Source organism: Monoraphidium neglectum (genome assembly GCF_000611645.1).
Source record: "Monoraphidium neglectum strain SAG 48.87 unplaced genomic scaffold scaffold00200, whole genome shotgun sequence".
NCBI classification, from domain to species: Eukaryota; Viridiplantae; Chlorophyta; class Chlorophyceae; order Sphaeropleales; family Selenastraceae; genus Monoraphidium; species Monoraphidium neglectum.
In genome coordinates this window covers 14,114-30,720 of record NW_014013428.1, presented here as the reverse complement: position 1 = coordinate 30,720, position 16,607 = coordinate 14,114, and the positions used below count along the sequence as shown (strand labels likewise).

Below are 16,607 nucleotides of genomic sequence, written 5' to 3'. Positions count from 1 at the left end.
GGGGGGGGGGTGGTGAGGGGGACTGATGACGTCGGCACGCCGGGAGTTGTGGGCCGAGGGATGCACGTGAAAGGGCTGCATTCAAAAGTAGAGGTATCATTGCCAGACCACAATCCAAGGCGAGCCACTGCATGTCTGTTGTTGGCATGCATGTGCGTTTGCACAGCCTGAGACATCCACTTGATGGGTGCAGCCAAAGAGACCACTATGACTCCTCGCTCCCCAGGCGGCGCCCCGGCCTCCTCACGCCCCCGACCCACCTGAAGTGAGCGCCTCCTCTGGCCACGGCAGGAACCAGTCAATAGTGCAGCCGTTGATGAGGCCGGGGAACTGCTGCGCGCGCCTCGCAAACTTGGCCCCCACAGGACTGCACAGCAGCAAACACACGGCAGGTTGTTGGGTCAGATTATAATATTCGACAGATATATGGTGGACGCACAGTTGCAGATGCTGTAGTTACATCCATCCGCGCAGCACAATCACTCCAACGCCCGTGAGGTCTCCTGGGCCCAACCCCACAATCCAATCCCCTCTGGATTAGGCTTGCAAGCACCGCCGCATGCGGCACCCGCACATCACGGTCTGCTGTCCCCAGTCGCACCTGAAGCAGAGGCAGACGTGCAGGTTGTCCCTCACGCGGTTGAGGAAGAACTGGTAGAGGTTGTCCCAGGTGTCGGCTACGCCGGGCAGCGCGGCCTTCATGATGGGGCGGATGTCGTTCACAATCATGTCCAGCTCGTCCTTGGGCAGCAGGCCTTTGGAGGGCGCGGCGAGGGGGAAAGGAGGTCAAGAGGGTGAAAAGCATCGCGTTTACAGGGTGGAATGTGCAGAGGGTGGCAAAGTCCAAGTGGGCTGGGGAGAGCTGGTGTGGGCTGAGGGATGATATGCATCTGAGCAGAGCACCTGCTGAAGCTGGGCGCCCTCATGCAGGGACCCCTGCGAAAGCCTTCATCTGTGTGCTGGCCGCCACAACCTTGGACCAGGCGCCAAACCATGCGGGCGCTGCGCCTCCCCCTTTCCCCAACAGCACCGGCACACACCCGCGACCTCCCCGGTCATGAGAATCTGGTTGATGTACTCCAGGAAGGCCTCGTCCTTCACCTCCGCATCAGTGAACAGGAAGCACACGGACTGGCCCTTAAAACCTGGGGGGAGAGTGGGGTTAGGCCGAAGGGGGAAGCGCGGTTTGCAAGGCGGTATCAGGGGCTGCTGGTACACTCACCCCAAGAGGAGCATCGGCATGGTAAAGTGCGCTTTGCAACGCTGGCATTGCTGCAGGTGAGCTGCAACCAACATGGCCAAAGTCAATGCAAACTGGGAGGGCCATATGTGAAAGCTCGCCGCTTGCAACTAAATATTTCCAATCTCTCAGCCTTTGATACCCCCTGGTCCTGACGAGCGCACCTGCGATCTTGTAGAGGGCCTTGATGTCCTCAAACAGGTTGGTCACGTTGTACGTCTTGGTCACCGTGATCTGGCAGGGTTGAACACACACAGAGAGAGGACGCCGGGGTTTGCAGTGTCAGATATCGATATAGGTCAGGCCGCACGCGGGCCCCTGCACGGCACTGCCTGCCTGCAGGTGCTGGCCTATACAAGCCCAACAGAGCGCGACATGGCCCGCACGCTCGCTGGGTGCAGCGCGCCGCGCCTGGAAGGTGTAGGACCCCGCGATGTAGGCCGCCAGCCGCGCCAGGCTCTGCTTGCCGCTGCCACCCACGCCGACCAGCAGCGCGCTGCCGCGGGCCATGGACAGCAGGCGGCTGATGCGCATGAGGTGGTGCAGCGCGTCTGTGAACAGGACCAGCTCGAGCTTCAGGATCTGGGGTTAGGTCATGCGTTGCGAGGCCGCGAGGGTTTTGCGAGCACGCCACAAAGGAGCGTGGGCACAGCGCTTGTTGCAGTCCCTTTGCGAACGCGATGAACCTGTTCGCTAGACCGCGCGCCTGCCGATGCAACGCCACACGCAGACAGTAGCAGCAGGCTCGGGGCGCGGCCAGGCCCAGGCCGTCAAGTCCTCTCCGGCGCGTGCGCTGCGTGCTGGAGCGTGGACTCATCAAGCGGCCATCGCTATCTGACAGGCGGCCCCACCTTGCTCTCCTCGTTGAAGCGCTTCTGCAGCGCCTCCACGCGTGTCCGCACCTCCACCAAGCCGCCGGGCACGCTCTCGTAGAAGCTGGGGTGGGCCTGACGGTGGAAGGCCGGCGGACGGACACACATCCTTCTTCCATGCTCCACTCACGACCCTCATCGATGCGTGTGTACTCTGTGCATTCTCGACAGATGAGGACGTCAAAACAAGGCGTCACGCTGCTTCGTGCCCGTAGGGCCCCTCAACGTCAACCTTAAACGCGACCCAACAGGCGGCCAGGTGCGCGTCGCCCACCTCTACCACCTCCCCGGTCTCCTGGTCCACCACCGGCTCCCGCAGGAAGTCGACGAAGAACAGCGGCTCCTCAACCTGCAGAGTTTTTCGCCGAGGAGCAGAGCGTTTCACACGACCGGCCGGCAGCAGCACATGGGCCTGCCGGCGCACAGCATCCATAAGAATAAGTGGCAGCATCTGAAACACACAAGTCGCAGTGTTGCACATTGAAGCGCGGATGTCGCAACGGTCACCTGCTTGCAGAGCTCAGGCGGGAACTCGTGCTTGCACAGCTCCCCCAGCTGCTTGTCCAGCCAGCCCTTGTCCTCGTGGCACACCAGCTTGTCGCCAAACACACGCCTGGCGGGGCGGCGGGAAAGGGCGACGGCACGCAGGGTTGACGCGCCCTGACTCCACCACGTGCTGGAACATCGCGATGCTCAGTCGTGGCCCGCTTGGTGAAGTAGCAGCAGGGGCCCTCACTGCCACGCCGCAGTGCTGTGTAGTGTAGAGTGTGCGACAGAAGGCCCACTCACCTGCACTCGTGAATCCAGAGGCCCAGCAGGTAGCCCTCCGGTGACGTCACTGCGCCGCCAAAGCGCCCCTTGGGCGCGGACTTGTTGAACCTGCAGCCGGGATGTCACAGGCATTTTCTCAAACACGTGATATGAGTCTTTCACCATTACTCACAGGCGCAGGAGCGACCTTGGAATCCAAAACCATGTCTGCGCTGCTGGAAGCTGGCCGACAGGAGTACATGGGTTTGAGCGACGAACCCCTTCTGCAGAGCAGGCCGTCTTCAGAATCCTGCACCCCTCGCCTCGCTCTTGCTGACGCATCCATGCACGCGGCCCACCTGTCCCTGGAGGCAAGGATGACACCCTGGAACACCTTGCTCAGCTCCCTCATGTTGAACAGGTAGTGGAACTTGGCGGGGGTGGGCAGCATCTTGGCCTGGGGGCCGGGAGAATGGGTTCGGAGGGGTGGGGTTCGCGGGGAGGGGGGAGGAGGCGATGGGGATCAGGAGGTGCAACGAGGTTGGCAGCTTGAGGATGGGAGCACGGCTGCGCAGGGCGTGTCTTCTAGGTGCTTGTATGAAAGCTCCCGGTGCTGGCTCGGGATCAAGGGAGGCAGACGTTACGCCGCAACGCCATAATCCGTCGAGCGCCAGCCGTGCGCTCCACAGCTCTCATGGTTTCAAAGCGAGACCTACGTGGCAGTCACGGGCCGCCACTCCTGCTTCAAGCACGCGCGAAGGATGCGCACCTGGGTCCTGTTCCAGAGGTTGATGGTCATGGGCACCAGCCGCGACGCCACCTGCACCACCTCGTCAGCAAACAGCGCGGCCGGGAAGCGGCCCTCCACCAGGCGGCCAAAAATGCCGTTGATGGCGGCGACGCTGGGCAGGGGGACATTGAAGAGGCCAAACTGGCGCTTGAGGCGGTTGGGGACGTCGTTCTTGCCGCCGCCTGGCGTTTGATAGAGAAGGGGATGGGTTCAGTAGGGCGTTGCACCTACTCAACACCTCATGAACCTGCCAATATCAATCAACATTTGCGGACGCTTGGAAGCTTGATAAAAGCTGCGCGCTCCCTGCTGAAAGCTTGTTGTGTTCTAGCCTGCCTGAGATCCATCATTCACCCCTGCAACCCATGCGCCCCACATTTAATCAGCCACCTCCTTACTCCGGCCGACGCCCCTCCCATAGGCGTGCTTGCTAACCCTGTTGCGCTGGGGCAGCCAAACGTGCCGTACCCAGGCCCGTACGCACCCGGCACATTCATGGCGGCGACGTATCTGGTGTCTGTGATGAACTTCATGTCGCCGATGGGCTTCTCCAGGCCGTACATGCCGCCCTGCTCCAGCAGCTGCCGCACGATCTCGTTGGTCACCTGGCGCACAGCAGGGCGGGTGTAGGGGTGTGGAGCATGGCGGCGTTGATTCAGTAAAGGTCCACAAGCAAGGCATTGACTTTGCCCCTCATTAGGGAGCTTGCTGTGGCAACACTGCCAAGGGTGGGTGAAGCATGAGGTTTACCCCTGTGCCCGTCTGACACAATTGTGGCACAAAGCGCTCCATGAAACGCAGCGGGGCGCTGGAACAGGGAGCGCACCTGGTCGCCCCACTCATTGACCGCAGGCATTGAGATGTCGTCGACAAAGACGCACATGGTGCGGCCGCCAGGGGGGCCGTACGTGCGGCCCTGGCGCTTCTCAACCGCGCCTTCGATCGACATCTGCACGATTGCGAGTTGGGTCCATTTAGGTCATAAATAGAGGGCACTTGCTCACGACCATTTCAGGAATGTGTGGGCATGTCAGGTGCAAACCCTAGACCCCACAGTGACAAGCCAGGCAATGCATGTATGTGTAAGAGACTGTGGTGCTTTGAGCGGCAGCACAGCAACCAGGCAGCCCTGTGGCTAGGCTGTGATCTGCCAGATCATTAAGGCCAAAGCGTCCCCATATCTGTGTCTCTCTGAATCTCGGGAACCCCAAGTCACCTGGAAGATCTGGGGCGTGGTGAGGCTGCTGAAGGTGATGGTCTTGGTGGCCATGGACTCGCTGTTGAAGCGGCTGAGGAACTGGTTCACGACGCACGTCTGTGGAAGTTTGTGGGGATCATGAGAGGGTGACCGTGGGCCGTCATGCGGCTTTGGGGGGTGAAATAGGTCCAGAATGGCAGCTTCCCTCGCAGCTCGCCCCGCGGTCAATGTCATCGGGCGATAAAGAATGATGTGAGCGGGTACTTTTGAGCGCCGCCGCCGCGCACCTTGGCCGTGCCGGGCACGCCGACGAGCATGGAGGCGCTGCCGGCGGTGTGCATCAGCGCCAGTAGGCGCTCGTACCTGCACAGGGGGCCAACACAGCGTTGCCGGTATGGTTAATAGGCAACGCGTTGGCTGCCACGGAAATGGCAGCGTCTGGTGTTTTGAAAAATGATCCATGAACCTTTCCGCCCAACCTCCTTTCCGAGCCCAAAGTGGCAACTGGAAATTTGCAGCATGCCGCTCACCCTCCCCCAAGCACCCAGACTCACCGGACGCTGTCCAGCGTGGGGATGACGAGCTGCGCAAACTTCGGGCGTTCCTCGCTGACCGGGTAGGCCCACTGCGGCACCGCGCCCGCCCAGTGGCGCCACTCGCCGGTCGCCTCGTCCACCATCCACTCAAACACGGTGTCGCCCTCCGGCTGCCTGCAGGGGTACAGGATAATTTGTTTCTGAAAAGTTTGCTTTGACCCACGGAAACCTGCACGTTGATGCAAAGCTTCAAAGGGACAGCAAGGGTTCCTTGCAGCCAACCAGAGCTTGGGAGTGTCCAAGCGGCCGCCCCCACCTTGGCGGCATGTGGCTGCCAAAGCTGCGCAGCTCTGCGTCAAAGGTGGCCCTGTCCTTGACATCCAGCAGGCCGCCCAGGCCCCAGACAGCGCAGTACACGAAGATGCGCTCCAGGCGCTCAGGTGAGAGGGACTCGTGGGCGTCGTCGTGCCTGCAAGGGTTTCAGAGTTTTTCTGGTCATTCACTCCATGATTTAGGAGATGCACCAGCTAGAGATAAGATATTCGCTGCATGTTTGCAATGTGCACGGCGCCTGTGTGCCCACAGGATTGATGGTGTTGGGTCCACACCAGACAAGGGAGTGGCGACTGACAGGGGCGGGGTGCTGAGTGCATAGGCAGCGACTCAGCAGTTTGCACAGTGCTCTCACATCTTGAGGCTGGCGTTCAGCAGGATGAGCAGCGTGTTGACGTGGCAGACCTGGGCGCAGGGATAGGATGGGGCGGCACAGGCGTCATCGGGGTGACCACTTGATCCCCCACCCCAGCAACACGGAGTTCATGGCAGGGGAAGGCACATTGGACAATGGCGCGACAACAACAGCACTGCTTGGCAGCAACAGCAGGAAGATGGTGTGCCCTACAGCCTCTGAGCATGCACGCGCACCTGCTCGTTGTACATGACAGGCTTGGTGTTGACCCGCAGCCACTCCAGTGCGCGGCCCACGTACTTGTCAAACAGCCCCGACAGGTGCTGCGACTGCAATTGTTTGGTGACGTCCGGGCAGCACGTAGGTATTGCACAGATAAAGGCACTTGAGTAAACAGAAAGTATTAGCTCTGGCCGTCGTCCTGATCTGGCCGTCGTCTTGATCTGGCCGTCGTCCTGATCAAAGACACAGTCAATCCTTGCAAGCATCAAGCTGGCTGCATATTCTCACAAAGGGGGGTGCAAACGCAACCTCCCAGGCTAACGCACCTGCGTGGCGTCTGTCCTGCGGGCCAGCCAGGACTTGGTGATGGGTTCCCAGCCGAGCTCGCTGTCGCTGACATAGATGATGCCTGCGAGAGGGGTTTTGGGCCTTAGCATTGAGCTTGATGAAAAGCGTGGGATGCACAGGGTTGCGTGGCCGGGCATGGGGGTCCACAGGGTAGGACATGACGGCCGGTTGGGCGGGAGGACCCCGTGCTTTCCGCAGCTACAAGGGACCGAGGCAGTCATGAAGGCCAAGGTGCATGGCCGGCGATTTTCTTTCAAGACGCCAGAATCAGCCAACCCTGCCGCCACCCAGCAGCCCGCGCCCCCAGGCTGTGGTCGCCTCCCACCCACGCGCGACACGGTGGCGGGCGACGCATTGTTGAGGTTCTCGGGCTCAAACATGGCCTTCATCGCGGGCGTCATCAGGATGCGGTCGCCGTTGGCCAGCGTCAGCACCTGCCAGTCAAGACGAGGATATGACAAGGCAGGAGATGGGGATTAGTGGCAAGTAAGAAGCACGTGCGCACGCATGATCATGTTTGTGTTGCATGGGGCTGGCCCTGCTATTGTGCAGGCTGCGTGCAGGCCGGCTGTTGTGCAGGCTCAGCAAAGCCAGCCGGGGCAAGTCCTGCGCGCCTTGTTGTCGTCGAGGACTGTGTTGAGGTTCTCAATCCAGATGGCGTCCACGGGGCCGTCCAGCACGATCCAGGTGTTCTGGTTGCGGCTCTTGGTGGCCCTGGGTGAGAAAGGGTCCCGGGGGGAGGGGGGAGAGAAGGAGGGATGGCAGGACTTGTGACGGAAGTTAAAAGGGCAAGCTCCTACAGAAGTTGGTGAGCACGCACGTGCGCTGATCGAGCGTCGAATTTCACACGAGGCTTTGCTGCCGTCGAGGCATGAATACGGGGAGTCGCATGCTGCGAGCTGCTGCGAAGCAGGGTTGTGCGCACCTGCGCCAGAGCACCGCAAACACGCCGTCCGTCCAATCGCCGGTAGTCGGGTCCATGCGGCCAAACATCTGGTGAGGGGGTGTGAAAGCAGTCACAGCCACTCCGGCATGAGTACAGCTGAGTGCAGATTTGGACACGGCATGAACGCCTTCAGTGAGGCTGAGCGGGAGCCTGCCAGGGCAATCATACCACTTGTCGGCCGCTTTATGGAGAGAAGGGGAACAAATTCAGATCCTCGGATCAATGAACTGACTGATGTGTGTGAGTTGGATGCCTTTGCCGCCGACATCCTGTTTTCAACGCGCCCAGGGCTCAAGTATCAACCCCGCACCTGTGGCGCCGTGATGGCCTTGGGGTTCATCCTCCAGATGACGTGCTTGGTGCCCAGCTCTGTCAGCGCCGCGGCCAGGCACTCCATGATGGCGCTCTTGCCTCCACCACTGGGGCCGACCTGGGGAAGAGGTTTGCATGTGGACGACACACCCAGCAATGCTGCTAGCAGGAGCACTTTCACATTGCATGAGTGCCTTCTGGGGTTCTGACCTGGTCTGCAGCTGGATTGACTGCGCGCTTGCCAGCCTGGCATTGACTGATCATGGCCAGCACCCCCAGCTCAATACCCAGCCTTCCCTGGCCCCCTTGAGCTTTTTTTCAAGTGTCAACCAGCCAGCCGGCCCTTGCGCCACTCTTTGATGCCTGGACGCCGCCATTCAACACCCACCAGCATGATGCCGTGGCGCACGAGGTACGTCTCGTACAGCTGGATGCACTTGTTCAGCCAGGGACCGTGCAGCTGCAGCCCCTTCTCCAGCGCCACCTTCTCCAGCGCCTTGGACACCTCGGGGAACGACGCGCGCTCAGCCTTGAGGCCTGCAGGGGGGCGCCGGGACGTTTCACAGGTTGCACATGCAGGCAAGGTGTGCCACTGCCCAAAAGTAAGCACCATGCGGGTAAGCACCATCCACACCCAAGTGCGCCTTTGATTTGGGCATTGGCTGTCACAAGACCCTTGGCCCTAAAGCGGTCACGGGCGTGCAGGGCACAGCCTTCAAAATGCATACGTCCCCCACTACACCACACTTTGGGCCAGCTGAATGCCCCCCTTTTTTGAACAACAAAACTCTGTGCCCTGACACTAGAAGGTGTGCGGCTCTGCAGGCCCCTGAGCCCCCCCCCCCCCGCACCCGGGAAGAGGTCGTCTATGAGGCTCATGAAGAGGGGCACGTCCTCCGCCACGTACTTGCTCATGTTCATGTCGCGCAGCGTGCGCATCATCAGGTACACCTGGAGGGCGGGGCCGGGAGTTGGGGCCGCACGGTGTACGTGGGTGGGTGCGTGGGTTGAGGTGGAACATGGGCGCCTGCTGCACGGCTGACCCCTCGAAATGGGTGCCGTGTGCTCAGCAGGCCCTGCTGCTTCTGGCCGCGCTGCATCATGCGGTGGCAGGCAGCTGCGCAGAGGGGTGCTGTGAAGGCCACAGTCCGTATGTCGCAGTCCACAGTCCTTCCCTGTCCAGAAACACACGCACCTCGCTGCGGTCGGGGTTGGCGCGCTTCGACGCGCCCGCCGTGCGGAGCACCTGTGTGTCAGGGAAAATTGCACGTGCCGGCCATCAGCTCTACCTCCTGTTTGGCAGGCAAACCCACTAATCTGTCATGCTGTCTGGACAAAACTACATGCGGAAGGCTACAAGCGACCTTGATAGTCTATTGGCAGTCCATTCAGCTCCCACCATCCCCTTGCCCCCCCCCAAGAAAAAATATTGTGCTTGCATGCACGCATGCAGCCAATTGCGCTCTCACCGACAGGATGTTACGCAGCCCAAAGTCATAGTGCGGCTGCTTTGACAGCTGCTGCTCGCACAGGCCGTACAGCACATGGAACTTCTTGCTCAGGGCGTCGTTCTCCTGGTAGCCGCAGGCCGCCAGCTTGACCTGCCGTGCGGAGGTCACAAACCCAACCTTTGATACTAACGCTGGACAGAGGGAGCATGGGAGAGGAAGCGGACGGTGCCAAGAGCTGTTGCTGCTGCCCTACTACCCCAAACTACCAAAAACCGCGAGGGCAGCAGCCCAGCGGCTGTTCCTCGGCCCTGGTCACTTGGTGCCGGCGGCCCTGGCCCAGTCCGGCCTGGGCTGGGCTGGCACGGCGCCCGCCGCACCTTGATAATGATCTGCCTGTTGGGCACCATCATGGTGACGCCGCGGAACAGGGCCTTGAGGTTCTCAGGCAGCTCCTGGCGGCCCGCATACCTTTGAGATGCATACGCGCATGAATGGCGTGAGCAGGGGGATCAAGAGGGACCCATCATGGACAACAACATGTGCATGAGCAAAGCTGGCGTGGCGCAAGAGCGCAGGGTGGGAGGTCGCAGGAGGTCAGGAGCAGAGTGACCTCGGCTGGCGCACGGGTGTCGTCCCAGGCATTCCCAAGGGGGGGTTAAGGCGCACCCACCCGGGGTTCATGGTGATGAAGAAGCCGACGCGCGAGTCGAGGCTGACGGTGCTGCCGTCGGTGAACACGAAAGACTTTTTGCGCTCGCGGATGGCCGACAGGATGCAGTAGATCTGACGGGGGGCGCCATGAAAGGACGGGGGATGCGGGACGAGAGGAGCTGGGGAGGCAAGTGAGGGGCGAGCACTGCCTGGCGAGCGGCCCTTGGCTGGCGCTTATTGGGCCGCCTCAGGCCGAGCCTGAGCTTTAAGTCAAAATTTCTTCTGCCGCAAACTACAAGCGCAGACCAAGCGGCCTCGGCCTGCAGCAATCTTCCCCCAACTGTGCACGCAATCGCACTCAGTAATCCCGTGAGCATACAGCAGTTCAGAACCGATCGCCCTCTGGCCGCACCTGCTGGGCGCACACACTGAGCACGTCGAGGTTGATGCGGTTGAACTCGTCAAAGCAGCCCCACAGGCCGCTCTGGGCGAGGCCCTTGTAGATCTTGCCCATGCCCTTGTAGTCCATCTGACGGTTTGGGTGGTTTTCGGCGGTTTCTTCGATCGTGGCTCCATTGCTGGGGGCAGACTGCTGGTGGTCGGCAGCGGAGCTTCAGTTGCTGAGCAAGATCCAGAACAAACGGCCTGCGAAGACTGCCATGATGAAGCCGATGCAATCGCAGCTGTTCCAACCAGCTCACCTGGTCGCTGCAGTTGAACACCACCACGTACTTGCCCAGGGTGTTGCCCAGGTCCTTGGTGGTCTCGGTCTTGCCCGTGCCCGCGGGGCCGGCGGGCGCGCCGCCCAGGAACATGCCCAGGGCCTGGGGGCAGGGGCAAACAATACAACATCCACCTCAGAAGCAGTGCGCCAAAAGCCAACCTGGGGCATGCCCCATCCGTTCCCCCCCTCTCTGCAAGCCTTGGAAGATTCAGGGGCGGCCCGCCCCCGGGTCGTCAATTTGCTGTGTCCCAGTGATGGTGCACGCTGCAATGCGTGTGCGCCAGCCCTCCCAGCGGCGCACCTGGCTGAGCGTGACGTAGCAGATGTCTGTGAGGGGCGTGATCACCAGGCGCTCCTTCACACCCAGGTACTCGTAGCTGCATGAGGCGGGTGCGGGAGGTGTGGCGGTCCGTGATGCAAGGCGATGGGGAGCACGCAGAGGCAAGAGCAAGTGGAGTGGATGAGACGCAAGAGGTGAGACACCGAGGGACGCGCAGAGAACGGTCGTTAAGATAGTGGAGGGAATGAGGTTCCAGGCAGGTGTCGGCATAAAGTATGCGTACATGGGTGATGCTGAGTTGTGGGAACGCGTCAAGGGTAAGAACTAGGTGGTGAGCATCAAGACGACTTCATGTATGTGCTCTGCATTAACCAAGGTACAGCTGCCCTTCTCCCAAAAGCCCACCTGTACTCAAAGTCCACGTCGCATATGGAGGTGATGACTGTGTCGCGCTCCTCCCGCCAGTAGACGCGCACCTGCTTCAGCCAGTCAAAGTCCGTAGGGTCGCGCACCTGGCACCAACAAAAGGTGGGGAGTCAGGATAGGGTTTAGCCGTACAGGGCATGCAAGCACTTGGCTTAATTTACGTATTCTACGTTCAAACTGCATGCTTGCACCCCAGGAGAACTGCGTGGCTGATCTGCACAACAAGGCAATCTGGGCATTGCTGCAAAAGCTTTAGCGCTCCACTACCAAATAAGTCCGCTGTGCATTGAGTGCGGAGGAGATCCCAAAACTTTTGTACGCACCTTGCGGCGCACGAGGTCCTCTGTGGACTCCTTCTGGTGCATGTGCACCGTGATGCAGGTCTCCAGGTTAGTGCGCTGGATACGCGACAGGTCGGCGCGAACTGTCAGCATCACCATGTCGCTGCGCAGTCCATGTGGGGAGTTGTTTTGTGCACAACGGTGAGTTGTCAATCATGACGGAGTCGATTGCAGCCGCTGCGTACATTGACATAAATCTCGCGGCAGCAGGGTTTCAGCGGTACGATGCTGCAGGAGGGCGGAACCAGCAGGGGGCCATGCACGACTGCGGCAGTCAGCGCTGGGAGGCACCGTCACCCACCGCAGCAGGGCGTCCGTCTTCTTCATGTTCTTGACCATCACACTCTTGTCCGTCTTGGCACCAGCCAGGGCGGCCTGGCCAGGGTGCAAGGTGTGGTGAATTTGACGAGTGCAGCAGCAGCGGCAGCAGAGCAGACACAATGCACAGGAATAGAACGGCGTTTGTTCAGATGGGCTCGACAGCGAGAGCAGGGCAAATCTGCCCACCTGTGTGTCGGCTGTCCACTGGAACTGGATGCCCAGGAGGGACACCTGGGCTGGATGGTGGAAGATGAAGTCCTCCAGGCTCATCTCCTGTGTGTGGTGCGTGTGTGGAGAGGGTGTTGGAGCCACGTGCAAAGGCGGCGGAGCACAGCACAGGCAATGGTGCAGCGCAGTAGTCAGCAGTGATGATGTGCTGGCAGGGTGCATGGTGCAGCTGCTGGTCTACGGGCGAAATTTGCTGAATCGCCAGGCCCCCTTCCCGCGCATATTAGTCAACGCATCCCTTCCTTCCATCCAAGCTGCATGGCCGGCACCGCGCAGCAGCTGTGATTCCACCATCGTCTTCACTCACGTAGACGTTGTGCATGGCGCGCTTGATGACCTGCTTGACGGTGTTCTGCATGCCGTCCACCAGCCGCTGCAGCCAGACCTCAATGTTGCCCTTGGCGTCCACAGGGGCCACAAACTCCACCTGGCAGGCACCCGGGCAGGTGTGGTGGGCAGCAGTGCATGTTAATGTGCCCTGCACTTTTGTGCTGCAAGCTGGGAGCCGCGGTCACAATCGCGGAAGTCGAACGACTCTGTGGGCAGAAAGTGCCCGGCGGATCGAGAGCCCAGCGGCACGCAGCGAGGGCGCAAAGGGGCCGCACCTTCTCCCCTTGCTGGCTGAACATCTCCAGCATGCGGGTCTTGTCCGCCTGCAGGAAAGAGGGGGCAGCGGCGCGCCGCGGCGGTCAACGGAGAACGCTTGATGAGAAATATGAGGCGGCAAGGCGTCGCAAACGCAGGGGGTCCTTAGGGGCACTCGGTGATGTCACCCGCCATCCCCCACACACCCCACCTTGTCAAAAGTGACGTTTGAGAGGGAGTCAAACAGGCCTGATTGGAAGTGCGGCACCACGCTCGGCGGGTCGGAGCCCAGGGACAAGATCTCCAGCAGGGTGGGGTCCGACACAAAGTAGAACCTGGCGGTTGGCGGCCGTAGAGGAAGTTGGTCGCTGGCGCCGCCAAAATTACATCATTTCCTCTGCACTGGCTCAACCAGAGCGGTAGGGCGTGTGCTCTCACGCATCCAAACCCCTGACAAAACCGGCCCGGAACGGGCGCATGTCGCCGGTCCCGCCGCTGGGCTGTCTGCGCCGCACCTGGGGAACTCTGCGCGCTTGGTCTCCAGGTACGCGCTAAGGCTCTTCTGGCAGAGCTCCAGCTGCTCCAGCAGGTGGGGCAGCATGTTCTTCATCAGCTCGCCGCCGGCGCAGACGGCCACCACGTTCTGGGTCTCCATCGCGGCGGTCACGATCTGGGCGCCGAGTGTTCATGCGCGGGAGGGGGAACAGGGAGACGCCAAAAAGAGGCCGTGGTACAGGCAATGGACACGGCAGGCAGGGACGCGCAAACATCAACATGTCGCTGCCGACCCCGTTGATGGACACCCTGAGCGTGCGGCCACAATCCCCGGCCTGGACTGACAAGCACAGGCTGAGCACAAGGGATCAAGGCGCACATGAACAAAGGGGGGTACCCCAGCCTCGAAGCGCCCACCTTGATGTAGTTCTTGTCAATGTTCTGGAAGCGCTTGGCCTCGGCGGGCAGCTGCTTGACAATGTCGCCGCCGCTGAAAACAGCCTCCATGTACTGCCACATGTTCTGAGGACAGTCGCGTCGGGAGTGTGAAGGAGGCCAGAGGCCCGAGTGGGACAGGGGTCGATGGGGTTGAAAGCAGCAAGTCGCAGGGGGCACTGAAGGTGTTATGCAGGCATGTGTCGGTCTCGCCTTGGCCACATGAATGTGGCCGGTGTCGTGTCTTGAAGGCGCTGGATGGGTTGGGACTCGCAGCAAAGTGTTTGCGCCTACGCCACCAAAGCGCAGGTTGCCACGTTTGCATGCAATTTGGGGGGCATACGAGGCGCCGCCACCCACCTGCACCATGAGCCACTGCTCCAGGATCTCAGACACTGTGGACAGCTTCACCACCCACGACTGCACCTGCTCCCGGAACGGCGCGCTGTACCTGCGGTCATGAAACGGAGATGAACAACATGTTGCGGCGCCCATCCGCAGGGTGAGTCGCGATGCATAGTTGGGAGTGTCAAGTGTGCTTGCAACATGTCGGGTCATACATCATCTCTGCCACAAGCCCAAAAACTCAGCGTTGGTACATGTAGCCTGCACGCCTCCCCCAGGGGTACCCAACTGTCTGCAGCTGCGTCAGGGCTTAGATCTTAGGGTTGAGGGTCTAGGTCCGGCCGCCACCCGTGGGTCCTCCATGCCCCCACCTGTTGGTGGCCATGCTGCCCAGCTGCATCTGGCTGTCCTCCAGCTTCTCGATCAGCTCGGCCGTGTCGCTGGGCTTGAGCACCACGGGGCCGCGCGTCTTGTAGTCAGCAAATGACTAAAGGCGGAGGGTGCACGGAGGGTGGCATGTCGCAGGGCGGGTTGTGAGCAAGGGTGCTTTGTATGGCAGCGGTTTGGGTGCTGTTGGCGTCAGGGCATGTAGCAAGAGACCAAACTGCACAGGATCTAGGCCAATCCGGTGGAGCCATGTGTTGCACTTGTTGACAAGGCTTCAGATCTGGAAGGGAGAACGCCGCAGCGGTGAAGCCCACGCCGCCACACCCGCACCAGGTTGAATGCGGCCCAGTCGCTCTCAATGGCGGCAAGCTTGACCTCGATCTGCTCCTCCTTGACCGCGCTGTTGGCCACCTCCTCCACCTCGTCCCTGAGCACAACAGTCGTGTGAAGCATTTTCACCATTCATGGCTGTTTGAGTGGTGATCAGGCGTGCACCCGTGCCTGCCAAAATAGTGTGCCCTACATCCTGCCCCGCCTGCCCCAGCGCAAGCGCGCACCTGTGCGCCAGCAGGCCGCACTCCAGCAGATGCTGCAGCTTGAACACGTCCTCCGCCAGAGACAGCTCCTTCCCGGTGATCGCCATGACGGTCCGCCAGTGCCGCTCGCGCATCGCCTGGTGTGCCAGCGCCTGCATGTGCATGAGCGCCACAAAAACGGGGGGCGGGCAAACGGGTTAATGTTGGTGCTGCTCCAGTCCTCCTAGAGCGCAGCTGCGTGTGACCAGCCCACGCCAATGTCAGCACACACACCAAGGAGGGAGGGAGATGACTGGAGGCGACATCACCCGGCTGCGGGAGAGTTGCCTGTTAGACATCCAAACCAATGCCTACTGCGGATGCTTTCACCTGGAACAGGGGCAGCAGCTCCAGGAAGTTGTCGATAGTGTCGCGGCAATCAACGTACGCCTGCCAGTCGCGCAGCGCCTTGGGCAGCTTGCGGCACTGCGCCTGGTACTGCAGCACCTGCAGCAACAGTTGGACACGGGCGCACCAAATGTTGGAGAGGCAGTGTGAGCGTTGATGGGAGGCATGCACCCCAGTTCTACAGATGGTTGGTTCTTTTTGCATGTATCCTGTGTGTGAATTCAGAACTCGGTGGATGCGACTTCAGGACAGGCACCCACCCTGCCGACCCTCCCATCCCCCACCCACCTGCTCCCCCATTTCGTCGATCTTCTCCACCACGTCGGCCCAGAAGTAGTCGCCGTAGCCCTTGATGGTGGTGATGACTGTCACGTACAGCGTGTACAGCCGGTCCAGCATGGACACCTGCCAGGTCGCCGGGCGGGGGCCGGGCAGCAGGACGGCGGCACCAGGCTCAAGCCAAATCAGGGGGGTCAGTTTGTGAAAACCCAAATGCAAGGTCCATCACATGAAAACAGACAAGTGCACGGGGCAATTTGGCTTAAAAACCAGATGAGCAGAGCCTGCAGGCGGGGCGGCCTGCAGCTGGCCCGACGCCCCACCTCCTTCTGGGTCTGCTCCAGCTCCGGGAAGCGCGTCACCGCCAGGCCGAACAGCTCCTCGCCGCTGCTGTAGTTGTCCCACTTGCGCTTGCGCACCTGGGGGCAGAGATGCGTGGGGGGCAGTGCGGCGCTCGCTCACACCGCGCTTCCCGCGCCTTGTCGCTGTTTGGCTCACTCTCGCCCCGCTCTACATGCGCCTGCCAACCCACACCCGCCCTCCCTCACACCCCCAAAAACAGCAAGAGAGTACCTGGCCTCAAGCTGCCATGCATGCCTCACAAGCCCACAGACAATTCTTGCCATTTGCCCCGGACATCAGCCTAGAGGCGCCCCCTCACCTCAAACATCTGCTGGAACTTGCGCAGGCGGTCCATGGCCTCCATGGGGTCCAGCCCCGGCACCATGGGGCCGCCCGCGTCCCACTCGCGCCGGAACGCCTGGGCGTCCGCGACAAAGGCGCGCACCTCCTTGATGAGCTCGCGCTTGAAGCCGACCTGGGTGGGTTGGGGGG

The 16,607-nt window shown here is 61.1% G+C and overlaps 1 protein-coding gene across 1 annotated transcript in view; it reads right to left on the bottom strand.

The window, feature by feature from the left end:
* Window positions 1-243: 243 nt before the first annotated feature.
* Window positions 244-16,607, bottom strand: part of MNEG_1889 (Dynein gamma chain, flagellar outer arm) — a gene marked incomplete at both ends in the record, with an annotated part of 26,951 nt that continues 10,587 nt past the window's right edge. The window contains 50 exons of the mRNA XM_014049633.1: window positions 244-367; window positions 602-755; window positions 1,041-1,145; window positions 1,405-1,474; window positions 1,616-1,822; window positions 2,092-2,187; window positions 2,387-2,461; window positions 2,620-2,725; window positions 2,902-2,991; window positions 3,222-3,319; window positions 3,632-3,834; window positions 4,137-4,257; window positions 4,479-4,601; window positions 4,869-4,967; window positions 5,138-5,213; window positions 5,405-5,560; window positions 5,703-5,855; window positions 6,075-6,124; window positions 6,311-6,403; window positions 6,623-6,705; window positions 6,970-7,078; window positions 7,277-7,358; window positions 7,570-7,637; window positions 7,901-8,020; window positions 8,291-8,439; window positions 8,754-8,853; window positions 9,098-9,148; window positions 9,372-9,503; window positions 9,731-9,821; window positions 10,024-10,136; window positions 10,417-10,533; window positions 10,706-10,828; window positions 11,030-11,105; window positions 11,414-11,520; window positions 11,758-11,878; window positions 12,077-12,150; window positions 12,283-12,369; window positions 12,632-12,751; window positions 12,930-12,977; window positions 13,121-13,244; window positions 13,425-13,579; window positions 13,822-13,926; window positions 14,200-14,290; window positions 14,556-14,671; window positions 14,902-14,998; window positions 15,129-15,259; window positions 15,477-15,593; window positions 15,783-15,899; window positions 16,097-16,192; window positions 16,435-16,590. Coding sequence (XP_013905087.1) covers window positions 244-367; window positions 602-755; window positions 1,041-1,145; window positions 1,405-1,474; window positions 1,616-1,822; window positions 2,092-2,187; window positions 2,387-2,461; window positions 2,620-2,725; window positions 2,902-2,991; window positions 3,222-3,319; window positions 3,632-3,834; window positions 4,137-4,257; window positions 4,479-4,601; window positions 4,869-4,967; window positions 5,138-5,213; window positions 5,405-5,560; window positions 5,703-5,855; window positions 6,075-6,124; window positions 6,311-6,403; window positions 6,623-6,705; window positions 6,970-7,078; window positions 7,277-7,358; window positions 7,570-7,637; window positions 7,901-8,020; window positions 8,291-8,439; window positions 8,754-8,853; window positions 9,098-9,148; window positions 9,372-9,503; window positions 9,731-9,821; window positions 10,024-10,136; window positions 10,417-10,533; window positions 10,706-10,828; window positions 11,030-11,105; window positions 11,414-11,520; window positions 11,758-11,878; window positions 12,077-12,150; window positions 12,283-12,369; window positions 12,632-12,751; window positions 12,930-12,977; window positions 13,121-13,244; window positions 13,425-13,579; window positions 13,822-13,926; window positions 14,200-14,290; window positions 14,556-14,671; window positions 14,902-14,998; window positions 15,129-15,259; window positions 15,477-15,593; window positions 15,783-15,899; window positions 16,097-16,192; window positions 16,435-16,590 — 5,475 coding nt within the window. The remainder of the gene's footprint in view (window positions 368-601; window positions 756-1,040; window positions 1,146-1,404; window positions 1,475-1,615; window positions 1,823-2,091; window positions 2,188-2,386; window positions 2,462-2,619; window positions 2,726-2,901; window positions 2,992-3,221; window positions 3,320-3,631; window positions 3,835-4,136; window positions 4,258-4,478; window positions 4,602-4,868; window positions 4,968-5,137; window positions 5,214-5,404; window positions 5,561-5,702; window positions 5,856-6,074; window positions 6,125-6,310; window positions 6,404-6,622; window positions 6,706-6,969; window positions 7,079-7,276; window positions 7,359-7,569; window positions 7,638-7,900; window positions 8,021-8,290; window positions 8,440-8,753; window positions 8,854-9,097; window positions 9,149-9,371; window positions 9,504-9,730; window positions 9,822-10,023; window positions 10,137-10,416; window positions 10,534-10,705; window positions 10,829-11,029; window positions 11,106-11,413; window positions 11,521-11,757; window positions 11,879-12,076; window positions 12,151-12,282; window positions 12,370-12,631; window positions 12,752-12,929; window positions 12,978-13,120; window positions 13,245-13,424; window positions 13,580-13,821; window positions 13,927-14,199; window positions 14,291-14,555; window positions 14,672-14,901; window positions 14,999-15,128; window positions 15,260-15,476; window positions 15,594-15,782; window positions 15,900-16,096; window positions 16,193-16,434; window positions 16,591-16,607) is intronic.